This window comes from Coffea arabica, chromosome 6e (assembly GCF_036785885.1).
Source record: "Coffea arabica cultivar ET-39 chromosome 6e, Coffea Arabica ET-39 HiFi, whole genome shotgun sequence".
Lineage (NCBI taxonomy): Eukaryota > Viridiplantae > Streptophyta > Magnoliopsida > Gentianales > Rubiaceae > Coffea > Coffea arabica.
In genome coordinates, this window is record NC_092321.1 from 48,842,225 (window position 1) to 48,866,065 (window position 23,841).

Genomic DNA, 23,841 nt, shown 5'->3' on the forward strand with positions numbered 1-23,841 from the left:
AGAAAACAACATATGATAGAATTACCTTATGAAAAAGATTTTAATGAAAAAAATATTCCAACAAAAGCTAGACCAATACAAATGAATGCTGAGCTACTAGAATTTTGTAAAAAAGAAATAAAAATATTAATAGATAAAGGATTAATAACACCTTCAAAATCACCTTGGAGTTGTGCTGCATTCTATGTAATGAATCAAGCTGAAAAAGAAAGAGGAGTTCCAAGATTAGTAATAAATTATAAACCTTTAAACAAAGTTTTACAATGGATTAGATATCCTATTCCCAACAAAAAAGATTTGCTTAATAGATTATTTAATGCAAAAATATTCTCAAAATTTGATATGAAATCAGGATATTGGCAAATATTAATAGATCCAAAAGATAGATACAAAACAGCATTTACAACACCTTTTGGACATTATGAATGGAAAGTTATGCCATTTGAATTAAAAAATGCACCATCAGAATTTCAAAATATAATGAATGATATTTTCAATCCTTATAGCTCATTCAGCATAGTCTATATAGATGATGTATTAATATTTTCAGAATCATTAGAACAACATTTTAAACATTTAAGTATATTTCTAAAAATAGTTAAGAAAAATGGATTAGTTATTTCTGCTCCAAAAATGAAATTATTTCAAACAAAAATAAGATTTTTAGGACATAATATATATCAAGGAACAATAAAGCCAATAAATAGAGCTTTAGAATTCGCTACTAAATTTCCAGATGAGATAAAAGAGAAAAATCAATTACAAAGATTTTTAGGATGCTTAAATTATATAGCAGATTTCTTTCCTAAATTAAGACAAGAATGTTCTATATTATTTAATAGATTAAAGAAAAACCCAAAACCTTGGACAGAAGAACATACTCAAAAAATAAAATATTTAAAAGCAAAAATAGAATCATTACCATGTTTGTGCCTACCTCATCCTAAAGCATTCATGATAGTTGAAACAGATGCTTCAGAATTAGGATACGGAGGAATATTAAAACAAACAATAGATAATTCAAAAGAAGAATTAGTTAGATTTCATTCAGGAACTTGGTCAGATCCTCAAAAGAATTACTCAACTATTAAAAAAGAAATTCTATCTATAGTTTTGTGTATATCAAAATTTCAGGATGACTTATACAATAAGAAATTTTTAATTAGAATAGACTGCAAATCTGCAAAAGAAATTCTACAAAAAGATGTTCAAAATATTATTTCAAAACAAATATTTGCTAGATGGCAAGCTATTTTATCTGTATTTGATTTTGATATAGAATTTATTAAAGGAGAAAATAATTCTTTACCAGATTTTCTAACCAGAGAATTCCTACAAGGACATGGATCCAGCAATGATGGCTCAAAGAAATGATCGTGAATACACAAATTATTTGAGAACTCAACGAGATTCTCCTAGCCTTCAAAATATCATTTGGGAATTTTAAATCTGGTTTCTTTAGTGTATCAATTTTTGTGTTTAATACTTCCATATGTTGAGATATTGTATGAAGAATTTGATTTGTATAATTATTTTGTTGATAAACTTTTTTAAGATCTTCAAGATTTATTGAATTATTTGTACTTGATTCAGCTTCTCTTCCCTTTTTAAAAGGTGAGGCTATTACTTCTCCTTTTCCTAGATTAATTTTTACTTCTTGTAATGGAGGGTGTATTGATGTTAATATTTGATCATCTTTCAATTTCCATTTTTTATATAAATTAGTTTGAACATTTATTTGTGGAATATTATAAACATCACTTATTCCTAATTTTGATGTGTAAAATGTTAACCATGTAAAGAAAGGAAAGTCAAACTTTTGTTTTTCTATTTCTATTTTCCATTCTAATATTAATTTTTTTTATATTCTGATTCTAATTGAAAAAACCAAATTCTTTTTTCTGTGTTTTCTTCATCATCAAAATCTTCTTGTAAATATTTATGATTTATTTTATATGGTCTATTTATAACATTTATTTCTCCTTGCATTTGAGAATGTGTTGGGGAATAGTCAGATTTATTTTGATTTACAACTTCTGGAATAGGAGTTTTATATTTAAAATTTGATGTACTTTCCATAGGGAAATTAATTTCAGATGACTCATAATTTGAACGTCTAGCTGGTAACCATGAATAAGATGATTCTGGTCTTTCTCTTAATGATGTAAATCTTATTAAAGTACTTCCATCCGATTTTTCTATAATATCTTCTGCAGTAGTTTGTTCTATATTTCTTGCTACTTGTGGATTTTTAATTTTATAGGCTAATCTCGCCATTCCCATTTCTTGCAAATTATTTATTTTGAAATAATATATCAGCACCTCATTTTCAACCTAGAAGTCTGACAAGAGAAAAAGAACAAGATTTAGTACAAAGTATTAGTACTCAAAAGATAAGTAATACAGATAATTTATTAAATAAAATATCTAATGCATTACAAAATCTAACTACAGATTCAAAACCAACAACACCCAAAATAAATACCTTAGACCAAATAATAGAAGAAAACTCTACTGAAGAATTAGAAGATTTATCAGAAGAATCAGCAAATTCAGACATAGAAGAAAATATACTTTTACCAATAGAAAATCAATTTGAAGAAGAAAATAATCAAATAAATAGAATAAAAAGAAAGAACTATAGTAATAATAAAAATTGGAAAATGGTAAGTTCAAAAAATTATTATCCTAGACCAAGTCCTCCAGATATTCAATATGAAGAAAGATCAAAATTTAGAACAACTAAATATGATGGAGACTCAATATATGAAATGGGAACAGATGTAATTTCATTCGAAAATATTACTTTTGGACAATTATTTGCTTTTGTGAAAAAAGAAGGATTAATATTATGTTCAGAATTAAGATTACAAATAAAATATGGATCAAAACAAAAAGAAGTAGGATCATTCTGTGATGCATTTGGAATTAAACGAATCAAATCACCATCAGCATATAAAAAGAGAATTAAAAAATATTCCAAGAAACCAAGACATATAAAATCTAAGGAAAATGAACCAACTAAAAGAAAGAAATTCATTAAAAAGAAAATTGTTTGTTACAAATGTGGTAAAATAGGACATAAAGCAAACAAATGTAGATTAAAAGAAAAAATTGCAGAAATCTGTGTAAATGACGAAGAAATTAAAAATAAATTAATAAATTTGTTAATAAATGAAAAAGATAAAAGTTCTGAAGAAGACTATTATGATGATATTACTAGTTCCGAAAGTGAAGAAGATTGTAACTGTAATCCAAAATATATAAATGTTATAACTAAAAAAGAAGATAAAGAATTTTTATTAGATATAATAGAAAAAATTGAAGACCCAATAGCTAAAAAAGAATATTTAGAAAGATTAAAAAGCTTAATTATTCAAGAAGATAAAATGCCAAAGATAATAGAACCCTTTAGCATTTCAAAATTAATAGATAAATATCCAAATATAAATATAATGAAAAAAGAAACTACTAAGGATCTTCAATCCGAAATTAATAATTTAAAAATACAAGTAAAACAATTACAACAAGAAATCATAGAATTAAAACTAAAAGATTTGGAAATAGAATCAAAAATAACATTAATAAATAACAATCAACCTTCAACTTCTAATACTGAAACGAATGAAATATTAATAGCAGAAAACCCAGTAAGAGAAGACCAATATATAAATACTATAGAAAAAATGACTTTTCAAAAATGGTTCGCTTTAGTAACTATCACAGTTGAAGATTTCAAAGAAACATTTGTAGCTCTAATTGATAGTGGAGCTGACACAAGTTGTATTAAAGAAGGAATAATTCCAACTAAATATTGTGAAAGAACAAAAGAAAAACTAATGGCAGCAAATGGAGAAGATTTAGAAGTAAAATATAAATTTACAAAAGGATCAATATGTAATAATGAATATTGCATTAGACATAATTTCATAATTGTAAACAATATAAATCATGATGTTATATTAGGAACACCTTTTTTAATTCAAATTTATCCATTTTTAGTAAGCAATGAAGGAATTTCAGTAAATATAATGGGAAAAATCATTACCTTTAAATTCTTAACTCCAATAAGACAAAGAGAATTACAAACCTTACAAACATCTTCAATATATAAAACAATAAATACCATTACTAAAGTACAACAACAAATAAACTATATTAAAGAAGAAAAATCTTATTTAAAAATTGAGGAACAACTAAATGATATTAAAATGCAAAAAAGAATATCAGAATTAGAAGAATTATTTAAAAAAGAAATTTGTGCAGACATTCCTAATGCTTTTTGGGATAGAAAACAACATATGATAGAATTACCTTATGAAAAAGATTTTAATGAAAAAAATATTCCAACAAAAGCTAGACCAATACAAATGAATGCTGAGCTACTAGAATTTTGTAAAAAAGAAATAAAAATATTAATAGATAAAGGATTAATAACACCTTCAAAATCACCTTGGAGTTGTGCTGCATTCTATGTAATGAATCAAGCTGAAAAAGAAAGAGGAGTTCCAAGATTAGTAATAAATTATAAACCTTTAAACAAAGTTTTACAATGGATTAGATATCCTATTCCCAACAAAAAAGATTTGCTTAATAGATTATTTAATGCAAAAATATTCTCAAAATTTGATATGAAATCAGGATATTGGCAAATATTAATAGATCCAAAAGATAGATACAAAACAGCATTTACAACACCTTTTGGACATTATGAATGGAAAGTTATGCCATTTGAATTAAAAAATGCACCATCAGAATTTCAAAATATAATGAATGATATTTTCAATCCTTATAGCTCATTCAGCATAGTCTATATAGATGATGTATTAATATTTTCAGAATCATTAGAACAACATTTTAAACATTTAAGTATATTTCTAAAAATAGTTAAGAAAAATGGATTAGTTATTTCTGCTCCAAAAATGAAATTATTTCAAACAAAAATAAGATTTTTAGGACATAATATATATCAAGGAACAATAAAGCCAATAAATAGAGCTTTAGAATTCGCTACTAAATTTCCAGATGAGATAAAAGAGAAAAATCAATTACAAAGATTTTTAGGATGCTTAAATTATATAGCAGATTTCTTTCCTAAATTAAGACAAGAATGTTCTATATTATTTAATAGATTAAAGAAAAACCCAAAACCTTGGACAGAAGAACATACTCAAAAAATAAAATATTTAAAAGCAAAAATAGAATCATTACCATGTTTGTGCCTACCTCATCCTAAAGCATTCATGATAGTTGAAACAGATGCTTCAGAATTAGGATACGGAGGAATATTAAAACAAACAATAGATAATTCAAAAGAAGAATTAGTTAGATTTCATTCAGGAACTTGGTCAGATCCTCAAAAGAATTACTCAACTATTAAAAAAGAAATTCTATCTATAGTTTTGTGTATATCAAAATTTCAGGATGACTTATACAATAAGAAATTTTTAATTAGAATAGACTGCAAATCTGCAAAAGAAATTCTACAAAAAGATGTTCAAAATATTATTTCAAAACAAATATTTGCTAGATGGCAAGCTATTTTATCTGTATTTGATTTTGATATAGAATTTATTAAAGGAGAAAATAATTCTTTACCAGATTTTCTAACCAGAGAATTCCTACAAGGACATGGATCCAGCAATGATGGCTCAAAGAAATGATCGTGAATACACAAATTATTTGAGAACTCAACGAGATTCTCCTAGCCTTCAAAATATCATTTGGGAATTTTAAATCTGGTTTCTTTAGTGTATCAATTTTTGTGTTTAATACTTCCATATGTTGAGATATTGTATGAAGAATTTGATTTGTATAATTATTTTGTTGATAAACTTTTTTAAGATCTTCAAGATTTATTGAATTATTTGTACTTGATTCAGCTTCTCTTCCCTTTTTAAAAGGTGAGGCTATTACTTCTCCTTTTCCTAGATTAATTTTTACTTCTTGTAATGGAGGGTGTATTGATGTTAATATTTGATCATCTTTCAATTTCCATTTTTTATATAAATTAGTTTGAACATTTATTTGTGGAATATTATAAACATCACTTATTCCTAATTTTGATGTGTAAAATGTTAACCATGTAAAGAAAGGAAAGTCAAACTTTTGTTTTTCTATTTCTATTTTCCATTCTAATATTAATTTTTTTTATATTCTGATTCTAATTGAAAAAACCAAATTCTTTTTTCTGTGTTTTCTTCATCATCAAAATCTTCTTGTAAATATTTATGATTTATTTTATATGGTCTATTTATAACATTTATTTCTCCTTGCATTTGAGAATGTGTTGGGGAATAGTCAGATTTATTTTGATTTACAACTTCTGGAATAGGAGTTTTATATTTAAAATTTGATGTACTTTCCATAGGGAAATTAATTTCAGATGACTCATAATTTGAACGTCTAGCTGGTAACCATGAATAAGATGATTCTGGTCTTTCTCTTAATGATGTAAATCTTATTAAAGTACTTCCATCCGATTTTTCTATAATATCTTCTGCAGTAGTTTGTTCTATATTTCTTGCTACTTGTGGATTTTTAATTTTATAGGCTAATCTCGCCATTCCCATTTCTTGCAAATTATTTATTTTGAAATAATATATCAGCACCTCATTTTCAACCTAGAAGTCTGACAAGAGAAAAAGAACAAGATTTAGTACAAAGTATTAGTACTCAAAAGATAAGTAATACAGATAATTTATTAAATAAAATATCTAATGCATTACAAAATCTAACTACAGATTCAAAACCAACAACACCCAAAATAAATACCTTAGACCAAATAATAGAAGAAAACTCTACTGAAGAATTAGAAGATTTATCAGAAGAATCAGCAAATTCAGACATAGAAGAAAATATACTTTTACCAATAGAAAATCAATTTGAAGAAGAAAATAATCAAATAAATAGAATAAAAAGAAAGAACTATAGTAATAATAAAAATTGGAAAATGGTAAGTTCAAAAAATTATTATCCTAGACCAAGTCCTCCAGATATTCAATATGAAGAAAGATCAAAATTTAGAACAACTAAATATGATGGAGACTCAATATATGAAATGGGAACAGATGTAATTTCATTCGAAAATATTACTTTTGGACAATTATTTGCTTTTGTGAAAAAAGAAGGATTAATATTATGTTCAGAATTAAGATTACAAATAAAATATGGATCAAAACAAAAAGAAGTAGGATCATTCTGTGATGCATTTGGAATTAAACGAATCAAATCACCATCAGCATATAAAAAGAGAATTAAAAAATATTCCAAGAAACCAAGACATATAAAATCTAAGGAAAATGAACCAACTAAAAGAAAGAAATTCATTAAAAAGAAAATTGTTTGTTACAAATGTGGTAAAATAGGACATAAAGCAAACAAATGTAGATTAAAAGAAAAAATTGCAGAAATCTGTGTAAATGACGAAGAAATTAAAAATAAATTAATAAATTTGTTAATAAATGAAAAAGATAAAAGTTCTGAAGAAGACTATTATGATGATATTACTAGTTCCGAAAGTGAAGAAGATTGTAACTGTAATCCAAAATATATAAATGTTATAACTAAAAAAGAAGATAAAGAATTTTTATTAGATATAATAGAAAAAATTGAAGACCCAATAGCTAAAAAAGAATATTTAGAAAGATTAAAAAGCTTAATTATTCAAGAAGATAAAATGCCAAAGATAATAGAACCCTTTAGCATTTCAAAATTAATAGATAAATATCCAAATATAAATATAATGAAAAAAGAAACTACTAAGGATCTTCAATCCGAAATTAATAATTTAAAAATACAAGTAAAACAATTACAACAAGAAATCATAGAATTAAAACTAAAAGATTTGGAAATAGAATCAAAAATAACATTAATAAATAACAATCAACCTTCAACTTCTAATACTGAAACGAATGAAATATTAATAGCAGAAAACCCAGTAAGAGAAGACCAATATATAAATACTATAGAAAAAATGACTTTTCAAAAATGGTTCGCTTTAGTAACTATCACAGTTGAAGATTTCAAAGAAACATTTGTAGCTCTAATTGATAGTGGAGCTGACACAAGTTGTATTAAAGAAGGAATAATTCCAACTAAATATTGTGAAAGAACAAAAGAAAAACTAATGGCAGCAAATGGAGAAGATTTAGAAGTAAAATATAAATTTACAAAAGGATCAATATGTAATAATGAATATTGCATTAGACATAATTTCATAATTGTAAACAATATAAATCATGATGTTATATTAGGAACACCTTTTTTAATTCAAATTTATCCATTTTTAGTAAGCAATGAAGGAATTTCAGTAAATATAATGGGAAAAATCATTACCTTTAAATTCTTAACTCCAATAAGACAAAGAGAATTACAAACCTTACAAACATCTTCAATATATAAAACAATAAATACCATTACTAAAGTACAACAACAAATAAACTATATTAAAGAAGAAAAATCTTATTTAAAAATTGAGGAACAACTAAATGATATTAAAATGCAAAAAAGAATATCAGAATTAGAAGAATTATTTAAAAAAGAAATTTGTGCAGACATTCCTAATGCTTTTTGGGATAGAAAACAACATATGATAGAATTACCTTATGAAAAAGATTTTAATGAAAAAAATATTCCAACAAAAGCTAGACCAATACAAATGAATGCTGAGCTACTAGAATTTTGTAAAAAAGAAATAAAAATATTAATAGATAAAGGATTAATAACACCTTCAAAATCACCTTGGAGTTGTGCTGCATTCTATGTAATGAATCAAGCTGAAAAAGAAAGAGGAGTTCCAAGATTAGTAATAAATTATAAACCTTTAAACAAAGTTTTACAATGGATTAGATATCCTATTCCCAACAAAAAAGATTTGCTTAATAGATTATTTAATGCAAAAATATTCTCAAAATTTGATATGAAATCAGGATATTGGCAAATATTAATAGATCCAAAAGATAGATACAAAACAGCATTTACAACACCTTTTGGACATTATGAATGGAAAGTTATGCCATTTGAATTAAAAAATGCACCATCAGAATTTCAAAATATAATGAATGATATTTTCAATCCTTATAGCTCATTCAGCATAGTCTATATAGATGATGTATTAATATTTTCAGAATCATTAGAACAACATTTTAAACATTTAAGTATATTTCTAAAAATAGTTAAGAAAAATGGATTAGTTATTTCTGCTCCAAAAATGAAATTATTTCAAACAAAAATAAGATTTTTAGGACATAATATATATCAAGGAACAATAAAGCCAATAAATAGAGCTTTAGAATTCGCTACTAAATTTCCAGATGAGATAAAAGAGAAAAATCAATTACAAAGATTTTTAGGATGCTTAAATTATATAGCAGATTTCTTTCCTAAATTAAGACAAGAATGTTCTATATTATTTAATAGATTAAAGAAAAACCCAAAACCTTGGACAGAAGAACATACTCAAAAAATAAAATATTTAAAAGCAAAAATAGAATCATTACCATGTTTGTGCCTACCTCATCCTAAAGCATTCATGATAGTTGAAACAGATGCTTCAGAATTAGGATACGGAGGAATATTAAAACAAACAATAGATAATTCAAAAGAAGAATTAGTTAGATTTCATTCAGGAACTTGGTCAGATCCTCAAAAGAATTACTCAACTATTAAAAAAGAAATTCTATCTATAGTTTTGTGTATATCAAAATTTCAGGATGACTTATACAATAAGAAATTTTTAATTAGAATAGACTGCAAATCTGCAAAAGAAATTCTACAAAAAGATGTTCAAAATATTATTTCAAAACAAATATTTGCTAGATGGCAAGCTATTTTATCTGTATTTGATTTTGATATAGAATTTATTAAAGGAGAAAATAATTCTTTACCAGATTTTCTAACCAGAGAATTCCTACAAGGACATGGATCCAGCAATGATGGCTCAAAGAAATGATCGTGAATACACAAATTATTTGAGAACTCAACGAGATTCTCCTAGCCTTCAAAATATCATTTGGGAATTTTAAATCTGGTTTCTTTAGTGTATCAATTTTTGTGTTTAATACTTCCATATGTTGAGATATTGTATGAAGAATTTGATTTGTATAATTATTTTGTTGATAAACTTTTTTAAGATCTTCAAGATTTATTGAATTATTTGTACTTGATTCAGCTTCTCTTCCCTTTTTAAAAGGTGAGGCTATTACTTCTCCTTTTCCTAGATTAATTTTTACTTCTTGTAATGGAGGGTGTATTGATGTTAATATTTGATCATCTTTCAATTTCCATTTTTTATATAAATTAGTTTGAACATTTATTTGTGGAATATTATAAACATCACTTATTCCTAATTTTGATGTGTAAAATGTTAACCATGTAAAGAAAGGAAAGTCAAACTTTTGTTTTTCTATTTCTATTTTCCATTCTAATATTAATTTTTTTTATATTCTGATTCTAATTGAAAAAACCAAATTCTTTTTTCTGTGTTTTCTTCATCATCAAAATCTTCTTGTAAATATTTATGATTTATTTTATATGGTCTATTTATAACATTTATTTCTCCTTGCATTTGAGAATGTGTTGGGGAATAGTCAGATTTATTTTGATTTACAACTTCTGGAATAGGAGTTTTATATTTAAAATTTGATGTACTTTCCATAGGGAAATTAATTTCAGATGACTCATAATTTGAACGTCTAGCTGGTAACCATGAATAAGATGATTCTGGTCTTTCTCTTAATGATGTAAATCTTATTAAAGTACTTCCATCCGATTTTTCTATAATATCTTCTGCAGTAGTTTGTTCTATATTTCTTGCTACTTGTGGATTTTTAATTTTATAGGCTAATCTCGCCATTCCCATTTCTTGCAAATTATTTATTTTGAAATAATATATCAGCACCTCATTTTCAACCTAGAAGTCTGACAAGAGAAAAAGAACAAGATTTAGTACAAAGTATTAGTACTCAAAAGATAAGTAATACAGATAATTTATTAAATAAAATATCTAATGCATTACAAAATCTAACTACAGATTCAAAACCAACAACACCCAAAATAAATACCTTAGACCAAATAATAGAAGAAAACTCTACTGAAGAATTAGAAGATTTATCAGAAGAATCAGCAAATTCAGACATAGAAGAAAATATACTTTTACCAATAGAAAATCAATTTGAAGAAGAAAATAATCAAATAAATAGAATAAAAAGAAAGAACTATAGTAATAATAAAAATTGGAAAATGGTAAGTTCAAAAAATTATTATCCTAGACCAAGTCCTCCAGATATTCAATATGAAGAAAGATCAAAATTTAGAACAACTAAATATGATGGAGACTCAATATATGAAATGGGAACAGATGTAATTTCATTCGAAAATATTACTTTTGGACAATTATTTGCTTTTGTGAAAAAAGAAGGATTAATATTATGTTCAGAATTAAGATTACAAATAAAATATGGATCAAAACAAAAAGAAGTAGGATCATTCTGTGATGCATTTGGAATTAAACGAATCAAATCACCATCAGCATATAAAAAGAGAATTAAAAAATATTCCAAGAAACCAAGACATATAAAATCTAAGGAAAATGAACCAACTAAAAGAAAGAAATTCATTAAAAAGAAAATTGTTTGTTACAAATGTGGTAAAATAGGACATAAAGCAAACAAATGTAGATTAAAAGAAAAAATTGCAGAAATCTGTGTAAATGACGAAGAAATTAAAAATAAATTAATAAATTTGTTAATAAATGAAAAAGATAAAAGTTCTGAAGAAGACTATTATGATGATATTACTAGTTCCGAAAGTGAAGAAGATTGTAACTGTAATCCAAAATATATAAATGTTATAACTAAAAAAGAAGATAAAGAATTTTTATTAGATATAATAGAAAAAATTGAAGACCCAATAGCTAAAAAAGAATATTTAGAAAGATTAAAAAGCTTAATTATTCAAGAAGATAAAATGCCAAAGATAATAGAACCCTTTAGCATTTCAAAATTAATAGATAAATATCCAAATATAAATATAATGAAAAAAGAAACTACTAAGGATCTTCAATCCGAAATTAATAATTTAAAAATACAAGTAAAACAATTACAACAAGAAATCATAGAATTAAAACTAAAAGATTTGGAAATAGAATCAAAAATAACATTAATAAATAACAATCAACCTTCAACTTCTAATACTGAAACGAATGAAATATTAATAGCAGAAAACCCAGTAAGAGAAGACCAATATATAAATACTATAGAAAAAATGACTTTTCAAAAATGGTTCGCTTTAGTAACTATCACAGTTGAAGATTTCAAAGAAACATTTGTAGCTCTAATTGATAGTGGAGCTGACACAAGTTGTATTAAAGAAGGAATAATTCCAACTAAATATTGTGAAAGAACAAAAGAAAAACTAATGGCAGCAAATGGAGAAGATTTAGAAGTAAAATATAAATTTACAAAAGGATCAATATGTAATAATGAATATTGCATTAGACATAATTTCATAATTGTAAACAATATAAATCATGATGTTATATTAGGAACACCTTTTTTAATTCAAATTTATCCATTTTTAGTAAGCAATGAAGGAATTTCAGTAAATATAATGGGAAAAATCATTACCTTTAAATTCTTAACTCCAATAAGACAAAGAGAATTACAAACCTTACAAACATCTTCAATATATAAAACAATAAATACTATTACTAAAGTACAACAACAAATAAACTATATTAAAGAAGAAAAATCTTATTTAAAAATTGAGGAACAACTAAATGATATTAAAATGCAAAAAAGAATATCAGAATTAGAAGAATTATTTAAAAAAGAAATTTGTGCAGACATTCCTAATGCTTTTTGGGATAGAAAACAACATATGATAGAATTACCTTATGAAAAAGATTTTAATGAAAAAAATATTCCAACAAAAGCTAGACCAATACAAATGAATGCTGAGCTACTAGAATTTTGTAAAAAAGAAATAAAAATATTAATAGATAAAGGATTAATAACACCTTCAAAATCACCTTGGAGTTGTGCTGCATTCTATGTAATGAATCAAGCTGAAAAAGAAAGAGGAGTTCCAAGATTAGTAATAAATTATAAACCTTTAAACAAAGTTTTACAATGGATTAGATATCCTATTCCCAACAAAAAAGATTTGCTTAATAGATTATTTAATGCAAAAATATTCTCAAAATTTGATATGAAATCAGGATATTGGCAAATATTAATAGATCCAAAAGATAGATACAAAACAGCATTTACAACACCTTTTGGACATTATGAATGGAAAGTTATGCCATTTGGATTAAAAAATGCACCATCAGAATTTCAAAATATAATGAATGATATTTTCAATCCTTATAGTTCATTCAGCATAGTCTATATAGATGATGTATTAATATTTTCAGAATCATTAGAACAACATTTTAAACATTTAAGTATATTTCTAAAAATAGTTAAGAAAAATGGATTAGTTATTTCTGCTCCAAATTTTTCAATAGATTTAACAGACCCTCATATATTAAATTCAGTTATACTAGATATTCATCTACAAGGAAATGAATTTGAAAAACATACAAAGAATTTTGCAATAATATACAGAATATATTATAGACCTTTATCTTCACATTTAAATCCAAAATTCATAATGACTCCAACTCTTAAAGACGAAACAACTTTATTACAAGTAGATGCAGATCGACCTACTACATATATTCCAAAAAGATTAAAATGGAATGAAATTACTATACCTAGTGAATTTGAAATTAAAAATCCTTTTCAGTAAACTTTATTCCAGATGGATTTACATATCAAGATTACAAAATGGCATGGTATCGTGCTTTCCTTTTTAGACCATTCAACCATTCCTGGTTCTTCACATTCAAAGATAGTTGCAGCAAAGAATTCCCAATTTGGTTCAATCACTGGTGGAAATGGTTTGGACCCCAACCAGAGATTCTACCTCCAAATGTTCTCATGGGATTTCAAACATACCTAAAAAGAGCAAAGGGGGAAGAATATACAAGACCAATTTTATTCCACATGGAATTCAAAGTGCCATGGATATTTTGCTGGAGTTTCAAAATTCATCAAGAACTAGAAAAACCTCTGCCAGTGTCATTGGTAAGAGAATTCAAAATAAAATGGTGGACTGGATTCAATCAAGAATTTGGCGATCAAACTAATGTGATCAGATTCCTGACCACTGGAGACAAATTAAAGTGGACAGCTACTACCACTACTCAAAAGGAGACAAGACAGTCAACAATCATTCCAACCACTACACCAACTCCACTCACTCCAAAAAGAGACAAAGAAAAGGTGACGGAAATGGCATCCGAAGAAACAGCCAGTAACTTTTTAATAAAGCAAATCATGCAGAATCCCGAGATGCTGAAAGAATATCTGAATTATTTACAAAAGCCAAAAGAAGAAGACAAAATAGAGGAGCCAGCAGGATCATCAGAATCTACTTTTGATCCTTTTGATGACCCCATCGGTGGACAAAATCCAAATGACTTTTGAAAAAGAATGTCGGCCACAACAAATGAAAGCAAAATTGAAATGAAGATGAAATGCAGAACCGAGCCTCTATAAATAGATTCAAGATTCAGAAGACAGGCATCGGCGAAAAAATATCAGAAGTTGTAATAGACTTGTCTTAGTTTTCCTACTACTCCCACTTACTCTTAGTTCTCCTACTATTCCCACTCACTCTAAATAACCATTGTACTCAAAGTCTTTGTAGAAGTGGATTTCATCATTACAATAAAGTCTTCAAGGTTGGAATTCATTACAAGCTTCCGTTAGTCACTCAACAATCAAAAGTAAGTCCAACTACTTATGTTTATTGCATTTCAATACCTGGGAAAGAAGTGGTATCAGAGCCACACCCTTGTTTAATTTGCATACGCATATTTAAACTTTGCATTTACATTTACTTTATTTGAATTACGTTTCTATTTTAACTTGGCTATCTCATGCATTTATGTTACATATTTTATTAAACTTTACTGAAAACGTTGGTAAGACTTGATGCTTTGTTAGACCGTTGGTAAGTCCAGGATAGGATGTTCCAGGCATAGGCTCGGTTGTTCCCGTCTAAGTAAAATTTAATTAAATATTAAGCATGGCTGCATTTCTTAGACAATTAAAAATAGGATCTAATTCAAAGCAAGAAAATGTAGTACAAAGTCATGAATATCATATGCCTATAAACAATTCAGATTGGACAATCCCAGAAGAAAAAATTGAACACATTTATAGAATTGGCCCTTTAGATTTCAAAACTGCTTTATCAGTCAAAACCCATGAAGAAACAATATCTATTCAAGAAGAATATCAAACTATACAATTATTAAATCATAGTACAATTCAAAAATATTTAAGTAAAGGATATCATTATATTCATATTGGATTAATACAAATTGCTGTAAAGCCCTTATTCCATTTAGGAGTTGATGCTCCAATATACCTAGCTTTAAGAGACACTAGACTCAAAAGATATAAAACATCTTTATTATCAATAATTCAAACTAATGTTTGCAACGGACCAATATATTTTAACTGTACTCCAATTACTTCTCCAATTAGACCCATTCAACAACTGGCAAAATCCCCAGAAAAATCTCAAGGAAATACTTATTTTACAAAGCCATTTACTCAACATATTACTTTAACTAGATTCCAAGAAATACCCATATACTCTACTCTTCATCAAGTTACTCAAAGGATCTTTCCTCCAAAATGCTATTGGCAACCAGATGACCCTTCAAAAAATCTAGATTATTATGAATTAATCCTTACAGATACTCAATCTGTAGAGATTTACCCCATTCCAGATAAAAAGAATCCAAATATTATTAGTCATTCCAAGTGTATTATAAAGAAAGTTTGTTCTCCTAATGAATGGACTTCTCTTTATTCCAAAAAATCCTTTTCAATAAACTTTATTCCCAAGAGATTTAGGGTTTTAGTCAATAACCAAGCAGAGTGTGCGGCGCCGTCTCAATGAATTCTGGTGCAAAACAGAATGTTGCTTCTAGATTGATTTGAACAAAGGGAAATGAGTTCTGAAAGGCCAAGCTTGTCCTTTGTAAATTTGTTATCATCAGAGGCGGAGGAAACAGAATGTGGGATAAAAAATTTTCACCACACAAGCTCTCCAGGACCCAATCGCAATGAAGAGAAAAACACAACAATGGCTTCGGAAGATGGCTTGCCAAAATATCAAGCATGTGCAGCAAAGGTATGAAGTATACTTGTAATGTGATATGACTGGAAGTATTTAAGACATTAATTAACGATGGCAATAAATGTAACTTGAATCTCACAGGCAAGTTGGAGGAGTAGTACGTCAACAGAAACAGTTAGGGAAGTGATTGATAATCTGAATAGTGAACAGAGGATAGCAGTGACCAAATTGGGATTTGGTTCTTTGCTAAACTTGCAAGCTTTGCATGAAGATGGGCAGTTCTTATTTTGGCTGGTTAATAATTTTAATTGCGAATGCCGTACTCTCGATATCCATGGGTGTTGCATCAAAGTTATGACAGAGGATGTAGAGCATGTGTTGGGTTTGTCAGCAAATGGTGTCAACATTGCAGCCTTAGAGAAAGATTGGTATACAAATGATCTGTTGGGACAAGAACTTCACATAACCGTTAAAGACGGAGAAGTTGTCTTGGCTGACCTGAAAAAAAGTCTCTTGTTTATGCAAACTTCAGGGGTAGAGTTCAAAGTGAAGTTCGCACTTCTTGTAATAGGCAAAATTCTGGCTCCTAGAAGTGATATTCTGGTGAAAAGGACCTTCATTCCTTTTTTGCATGAGGTAGAGCTAATAGAGCATATGAATTGGGCTAAGTTCGTTCTTGATGAATTGGTAATTGGAATAAGAAATGCCAAAATGATGAAAGATGAGCAAGTGGATGGCTGTGTTGTCTTTTTGATGGTAAGGAGTCACTTAAATTGCAATTGTAAAATTAGCTTTGGTTTATGTCTAACTTGTTACATAAATGCAGCTATTCTACATGGAGCACTTCTCCATTCATGGCGATGCATATATCCCTTTGCATATCCGTGCAAAACCTCGGATACAATTCTGGGGCAATGATAGACTGCAAAGAAGGATCAGTAGATTAAAACATCTTGGTGTCATGGATGGAATAGAGGTAATTTTTTTTTTTGGCACAAAATTTTGGTGGTTGGATTTTTTCCTTTATTTCATTTTGTTACCAGAAATAAGCATATAAATGAAGGATAATTATATACATTCATTACAGGTTGAGGTAATTGCGGATGATTCTGTTTGTTACACTGCTCAGCATGGGGAAGAAAGTCAAAACTGTAACCTTGGAAAAAGGATGAACGAAGTTGAAGATTCCACCAGGGAGTTGAAAGAGGAATACAAAGAAATTCAGGATTCAATGTGTAACATGGCACAGTCGTTGAAGACAATGCAAGAGCAATAATTAGTGAGATGAAAAGATTTATAGAAAGAGCTGGGGACAAAGAAACGACTGCAATTAGTTTAGGGGAAGGGAATGGAAATGCTGTTAACAGCAAAAATGGCGTGTGCAAGAACTATTTAAGGAAGTACAAGCCAAAATGCAACCCTATTTGTTTTAAAGAGCCTATTGCATGGAATATACTCCCTCAAACAGAAAACCAAGAAAATGATCTAACATCCAGATTTGTTGAATATGAGAGGGATACTTCCATAGATGTGACTTCTCCAGTGAAGGCGGACAATGTGGAGGTAGTAGCTGAAAAGGAAGCCTCACTCAGGGTGTCTTCAATGGATGACAAAATGCCCAGAAAAACTTGCATCAATAAGGCTCTTGGACTTGCAAATCCGGACTCAGAGATGTCTTCCACAGGGTCTGTGAAGGCTAGGCTATTAAATATGACTAGTCAGGGGGTTGTACCAAAGCATAAAATTCAAATCTCCCCAGCGAGCAAGAGACTTTTCAAGAATAAGAATGCTTCTCCAAAGCCTAAAAAGGTAGCTTTTGTTGTGTGTCTTTGACTCAAACAAAGGTTACCTGCATAATTACCGATGATAGTTTAAGGTGATTAGAATTCTACTAAAGTTTCAATTTCAACAGGCCCGATGCTGCAAGAAGAGGAAGCAACCATGCAATGGCGATAATCCAGATTGTCCAATCGAAATAGTACGTAAATAATTATAAAAATGATTTGCATGTTACTGTTTGATATTTATGTCTAAACAAGTGGCTAACCATACTTATTATAGGGAGATAATAGTACTAGAGATGGGGAATTACCACCGGAAACACGTGCAAGACTAATTGATCTGCTTTTTGATAACAGATTGCCAAGATAGTAAGTTTGACTTTGGGTTTTTGTAGTTGATAATTGAAATATTAATTGTATAGATTAATATGTATTATTTATGTAGCACCACTTTAGTATCAATGTTAGGACAGAAGGCTACCCGATCGCAATTGAGGTCTCTTAGGCCTGGCCGTTGGATCCACGCAGAGGTGAAGCCACTCTGATTTTGTCAATATTGGTATTTTGGTATTTAAAAATGGATATGTCAATTAGAAAGGTCTTAGCATGCGGGAGATTTTTTTTATTCTTTTTGCCATAGGTATTGAGTTGTTATAGTGCATTATTAACACTCAGAGGGAGAAGGGATTTGAAAGGCTCCCGGAGAGTTTGGTACCTACCAGCTTACTTAGAGGTGAAAATATTAAGGCTACTCGTTATAAAATTCATCATTGTACCCCTTTTATTTTAATTATAAGAAGTTCTGCTAGATAATGATTTTTTTAATTAAAGACACATAGTATAATACTGCAGCAATTGATTCTTCATGATACTACTCGTCCCGAAGGCATATACGGGAACTATCTAACTGAATCAAGTTTCGGGGGCCCTATCAATGAGTGCGAGAAGGTAAAGCGCATGAGATAACTAGATTGAATTATGATGTCTCAAATTGATTGCTAATTGGACTCTTTTTGGTTAACTTGTGTTAGATTTGTTTACCCATGAACTGGAACAAGGAACATTGGTACTTATGTATCATAGACATAATTAGCCGTCAGGTTTTCATTTGCGACTCTGCACCTGATAGCGATGCTGTTAACAAAGAAAGGGAGAATAATGCCAAGATTGTTGTGAGTGTCAACTAGGTGCTTAATCTTGTTACATTTCCTGTAACTAGAACTACACAATGATTGATGTCTCCAATTAATGATATTTGAGCAGTGTGCAGCAATTGAAGAGGCACTGTCATATGGATTTGGCCATGGACATAAAGGAGATGTGAACAACTACAAATTTACTATGCCTGAAAATTGTCCCAAACAGGGCAATGGGTAGGAGTTATTGTTACTTTACCATAAGACGAATTTATTTAATGTGACTTGATCTGGAAAATTAATTTTTTTTCCTTGTTCAGCAGTGATTGCGGGATTTACATTGCAAAATTCATGGAACATTGTGGTGATGTTAAGTCTGGCTTCAAGTTGCTTTGATGGGGTCATCAAAATTTATTTTGGGTGTTGTTGGTTTTGAATCTGTAGTTAGATTTTGTAATGCATTAGATATTTTATTTAATAAATTATCTGTATTACTTATCTTTTGAGTACTAATACTTTGTACTAAATCTTGTTCTTTTTCTCTTGTCAGACTTCTAGGTTGAAAATGAGGTGCTGATATATCATTTGGGAATTTTAAATCTGGTTTCTTTAGTGTATCAATTTTTGTATTTAATACTTCCATATGTTGAGATATTGTATGAAGAATTTGATTTGTATAATTATTTTGTTGATAAACTTTTTTAAGATCTTCAAGATTTATTAAATTATTTGTACTTGATTCAGCTTCTCTTCCCTTTTTAAAAGGTGAGGCTATTACTTCTCCTTTTCCTAGATTAATTTTTACTTCTTGTAATGGAGGGTGTATTGATGTTAATATTTGATCATCTTTCAATTTCCATTTTTTATATAAATTAGTTTGAACATTTATTTGTGGAATATTATAAACATCACTTATTCCTAATTTTGATGTGTAAAATGTTAACCATGTAAAGAAAGGAAAGTCAAACTTTTGTTTTTCTATTTCTATTTTCCATTCTAATATTAATTTTTTTTTATATTCTGATTCTAATTGAAAAAACCAAATTCTTTTTTCTGTGTTTTCTTCATCATCAAAATCTTCTTGTAAATATTTATGATTTATTTTATATGGTCTATTTATAACATTTATTTCTCCTTGCATTTGAGAATGTGTTGGGGAATAGTCAGATTTATTTTGATTTACAACTTCTGGAATAGGAGTTTTATATTTAAAATTTGATGTACTTTCCATAGGGAAATTAATTTCAGATGACTCATAATTTGAACGTCTAGCTGGTAACCATGAATAAGATGATTCTAGTCTTTCTCTTAATGATGTAAATCTTATTAAAGTACTTCCATCCGATTTTTCTATAATATCTTCTGCAGTAGTTTGTTCTATATTTCTTGCTACTTGTGGATTTTTAATTTCAAATTCACTAGGTATAGTAATTTCATTCCATTTTAATCTTTTTGGAATATATGTAGTAGGTCGATCTGCATCTACTTGTAATAAAGTTGTTTCGTCTTTAAGAGTTGGAGTCATTATGAATTTTGGATTTAAATGTGAAGATAAAGGTCTATAATATATTCTGTATATTATTGCAAAATTCTTTGTATGTTTTTCAAATTCATTTCCTTGTAGATGAATATCTAGTATAACTGAATTTAATATATGAGGGTCTGTTAAATCTATTGAAAAATTTGGAGCACAGTTAAAATATATTGGTCCGTTGCAAACATTAGTTTGAATCATTGATAATAAAGATGTTTTATATCTTTTGAGTCTAGTGTCTCTTAAAGCTAGGTATATTGGAGCATCAACTCCTAAATGGAATAAGGGCTTTACAGCAATTTGTATTAATCCAATATGAATATAACGATATCCTTTACTTAAATATTTTTGAATTGTACTATGATTTAATAATTGTATAGTTTGATATTCTTCTTGAATAGATATTGTTTCTTCATGGGTTTTGACTGATAAAGCAGTTTTGAAATCTAAAGGGCCAATTCTATAAATGTGTTCAATTTTTTCTTCTGGGATTGTCCAATCTGAATTGTTTATAGGCATATGATATTCATGACTTTGTACTACATTTTCTTGCTTTGAATTAGATCCTATTTTTAATTGTCTAAGAAATGCAGCCATGCTTAATATTTAATTAAATTTTACTTAGACGGGAACAACCGAGCCTATGCCTGGAACATCCTATCCTGGACTTACCAACGGTCTAACAAAGCATCAAGTCTTACCAACGTTTTCAGTAAAGTTTAATAAAATATGTAACATAAATGCATGAGATAGCCAAGTTAAAATAGAAACGTAATTCAAATAAAGTAAATGTAAATGCAAAGTTTACATATACGTATGCAAATTAAACAAGGGTGTGGCTCTGATACCACTTCTTTCCCAGGTATTGAAATGCAATAAACATAAGTAGTTGGACTTACTTTTGATTGTTGAGTGACTAACGGAAGCTTGTAATGAATTCCAACCTTGAAGACTTTATTGTAATGATGAAATCCACTTCTACAAAGACTTTGAGTACAATGGTTATTTAGAGTGAGTGGGAATAGTAGGAGAACTAAGAGTAAGTGGGAGTAGTAGGAAAACTAAGACAAGTCTATTACAACTTCTGATATTTTTTCGCCGATGCCTGTCTTCTGAATCTTGAATCTATTTATAGAGGCTCGGTTCTGCATTTCATCTTCATTTCAATTTTGCTTTCATTTGTTGTGGCCGACATTCTTTTTCAAAAGTCGTTTGGATTTTGTCCACCGATGGGGTCATCAAAAGGATCAAAAGTAGATTCTGATGATCCTGCTGGCTCCTCTATTTTGTCTTCTTCTTTTGGCTTTTGTAAATAATTCAGATATTCTTTCAGCATCTCGGGATTCTGCATGATTTGCTTTATTAAAAAGTTACTGGCTGTTTCTTCGGATGCCATTTCCGTCACCTTTTCTTTGTCTCTTTTTGGAGTGAGTGGAGTTGGTGTAGTGGTTGGAATGATTGTTGACTGTCTTGTCTCCTTTTGAGTAGTGGTAGTAGCTGTCCACTTTAATTTGTCTCCAGTGGTCAGGAATCTGATCACATTAGTTTGATCGCCAAATTCTTGATTGAATCCAGTCCACCATTTTATTTTGAATTCTCTTACCAATGACATTGGCAGAGGTTTTTCTAGTTCTTGATGAATTTTGAAACTCCAGCAAAATATCCATGGCACTTTGAATTCCATGTGGAATAAAATTGGTCTTGTATATTCTTCCCCCTTTGCTCTTTTTAGATATGTTTGAAATCCCATGAGAACATTTGGAGGTAGAATCTCTGGTTGGGGTCCAAACCATTTCCACCAGTGATTGAACCAAATTGGGAATTCTTTGCTGCAACTATCTTTGAATGTGAAGAACCAGGAATGGTTGAATGGTCTAAAAAGGAAAGCACGATACCATGCCATTTTGTAATCTTGATATGTAAATCCATCTGGAATAAAGTTTACTGAAAAGGATTTTTTGGAATAAAGAGAAGTCCATTCATTAGGAGAACAAACTTTCTTTATAATACACTTGGAATGACTAATAATATTTGGATTCTTTTTATCTGGAATGGGGTAAATCTCTACAGATTGAGTATCTGTAAGGATTAATTCATAATAATCTAGATTTTTTGAAGGGTCATCTGGTTGCCAATAGCATTTTGGAGGAAAGATCCTTTGAGTAACTTGATGAAGAGTAGAGTATATGGGTATTTCTTGGAATCTAGTTAAAGTAATATGTTGAGTAAATGGCTTTTTAAAATAAGTATTTCCTTGAGATTTTTCTGGGGATTTTGCCAGTTGTTGAATGGGTCTAATTGGAGAAGTAATTGGAGTAGCAGCCTGACTGTAAGTCAATGCTGGGAAATCTGATAAAAGTTGAAATCTATTTTGAGTTACAGGGGTAAGACTCATCTCATAATCCTGAGGAGTCTTTGGCCGGGAACTTCCTGCTTTTGAATCCATGTTCCTGCAAAATTAATAAACAACATCTTTAAGTTGGTCAGTTAATTGTCTGTTTTGTTCTTGATAGTGCTGAATAAATTCGTTGTGAAGAAAATCTCCACTTCTGCTTAATCTTTGATGAGTAAGAAGTCGAAGGGTGTTTTTCTGAATTTGTCTTTGTAGAATAAAGGCTCTTTCTTTTGGAGTAATGGTTGCATAGGGACTTTTATGAATATATATTTCATCATATTTAGGAATTTGGTAGGCTGGAATAAATTGTCTTCCATTCGGAGTCTGAATGGAATAGACGTATTCTCTGGATAGAATTGATTTTTCTTTATTTTGAAGGCCAGGAGAATCTCGTTGAGTTCTCAAATAATTTGTGTATTCACGATCATTTCTTTGAGCCATCATTGCTGGATCCATGTCCTTGTAGGAATTCTCTGGTTAGAAAATCTGGTAAAGAATTATTTTCTCCTTTAATAAATTCTATATCAAAATCAAATACAGATAAAATAGCTTGCCATCTAGCAAATATTTGTTTTGAAATAATATTTTGAACATCTTTTTGTAGAATTTCTTTTGCAGATTTGCAGTCTATTCTAATTAAAAATTTCTTATTGTATAAGTCATCCTGAAATTTTGATATACACAAAACTATAGATAGAATTTCTTTTTTAATAGTTGAGTAATTCTTTTGAGGATCTGACCAAGTTCCTGAATGAAATCTAACTAATTCTTCTTTTGAATTATCTATTGTTT

The 23,841-nt window shown here is 28.7% G+C and overlaps 1 protein-coding gene and 1 long non-coding RNA gene across 2 annotated transcripts; both read left to right on the forward strand.

Moving 5' to 3' along the window:
• Window positions 1-18,110: 18,110 nt before the first annotated feature.
• On the forward strand, window positions 18,111-18,519 carry LOC140009712 (uncharacterized). The gene is made up of 3 exons (XR_011817251.1): window positions 18,111-18,181; window positions 18,265-18,353; window positions 18,430-18,519. It is a non-coding gene; the product is annotated as an uncharacterized lncRNA (long non-coding RNA).
• A 42-nt stretch (window positions 18,520-18,561) lies between these two features.
• On the forward strand, window positions 18,562-19,516 carry LOC113696015 (ubiquitin-like-specific protease 1). Its single transcript, XM_072056241.1, has 5 exons — window positions 18,562-18,582; window positions 18,837-18,932; window positions 19,016-19,156; window positions 19,248-19,357; window positions 19,441-19,516. The coding sequence occupies exons 1-5, from the start codon at window positions 18,562-18,564 to the stop codon at window positions 19,514-19,516; spliced, it is 444 nt and encodes a 147-aa protein (XP_071912342.1).
• Window positions 19,517-23,841: the final 4,325 nt, after the last annotated feature.

Coding starts and splice junctions, on each gene's coding strand:
- LOC113696015 (XM_072056241.1), top strand. CDS start 18,562: ATGGATATGTCAATTAGAAAG. Junction 18,933..19,015: donor CTATCAATGAGTGCGAGAAG/GTAAAGCGCATG, acceptor AACTTGTGTTAG/ATTTGTTTACCCATGAACTG. Junction 19,358..19,440: donor TGTCCCAAACAGGGCAATGG/GTAGGAGTTATT, acceptor TTCCTTGTTCAG/CAGTGATTGCGGGATTTACA.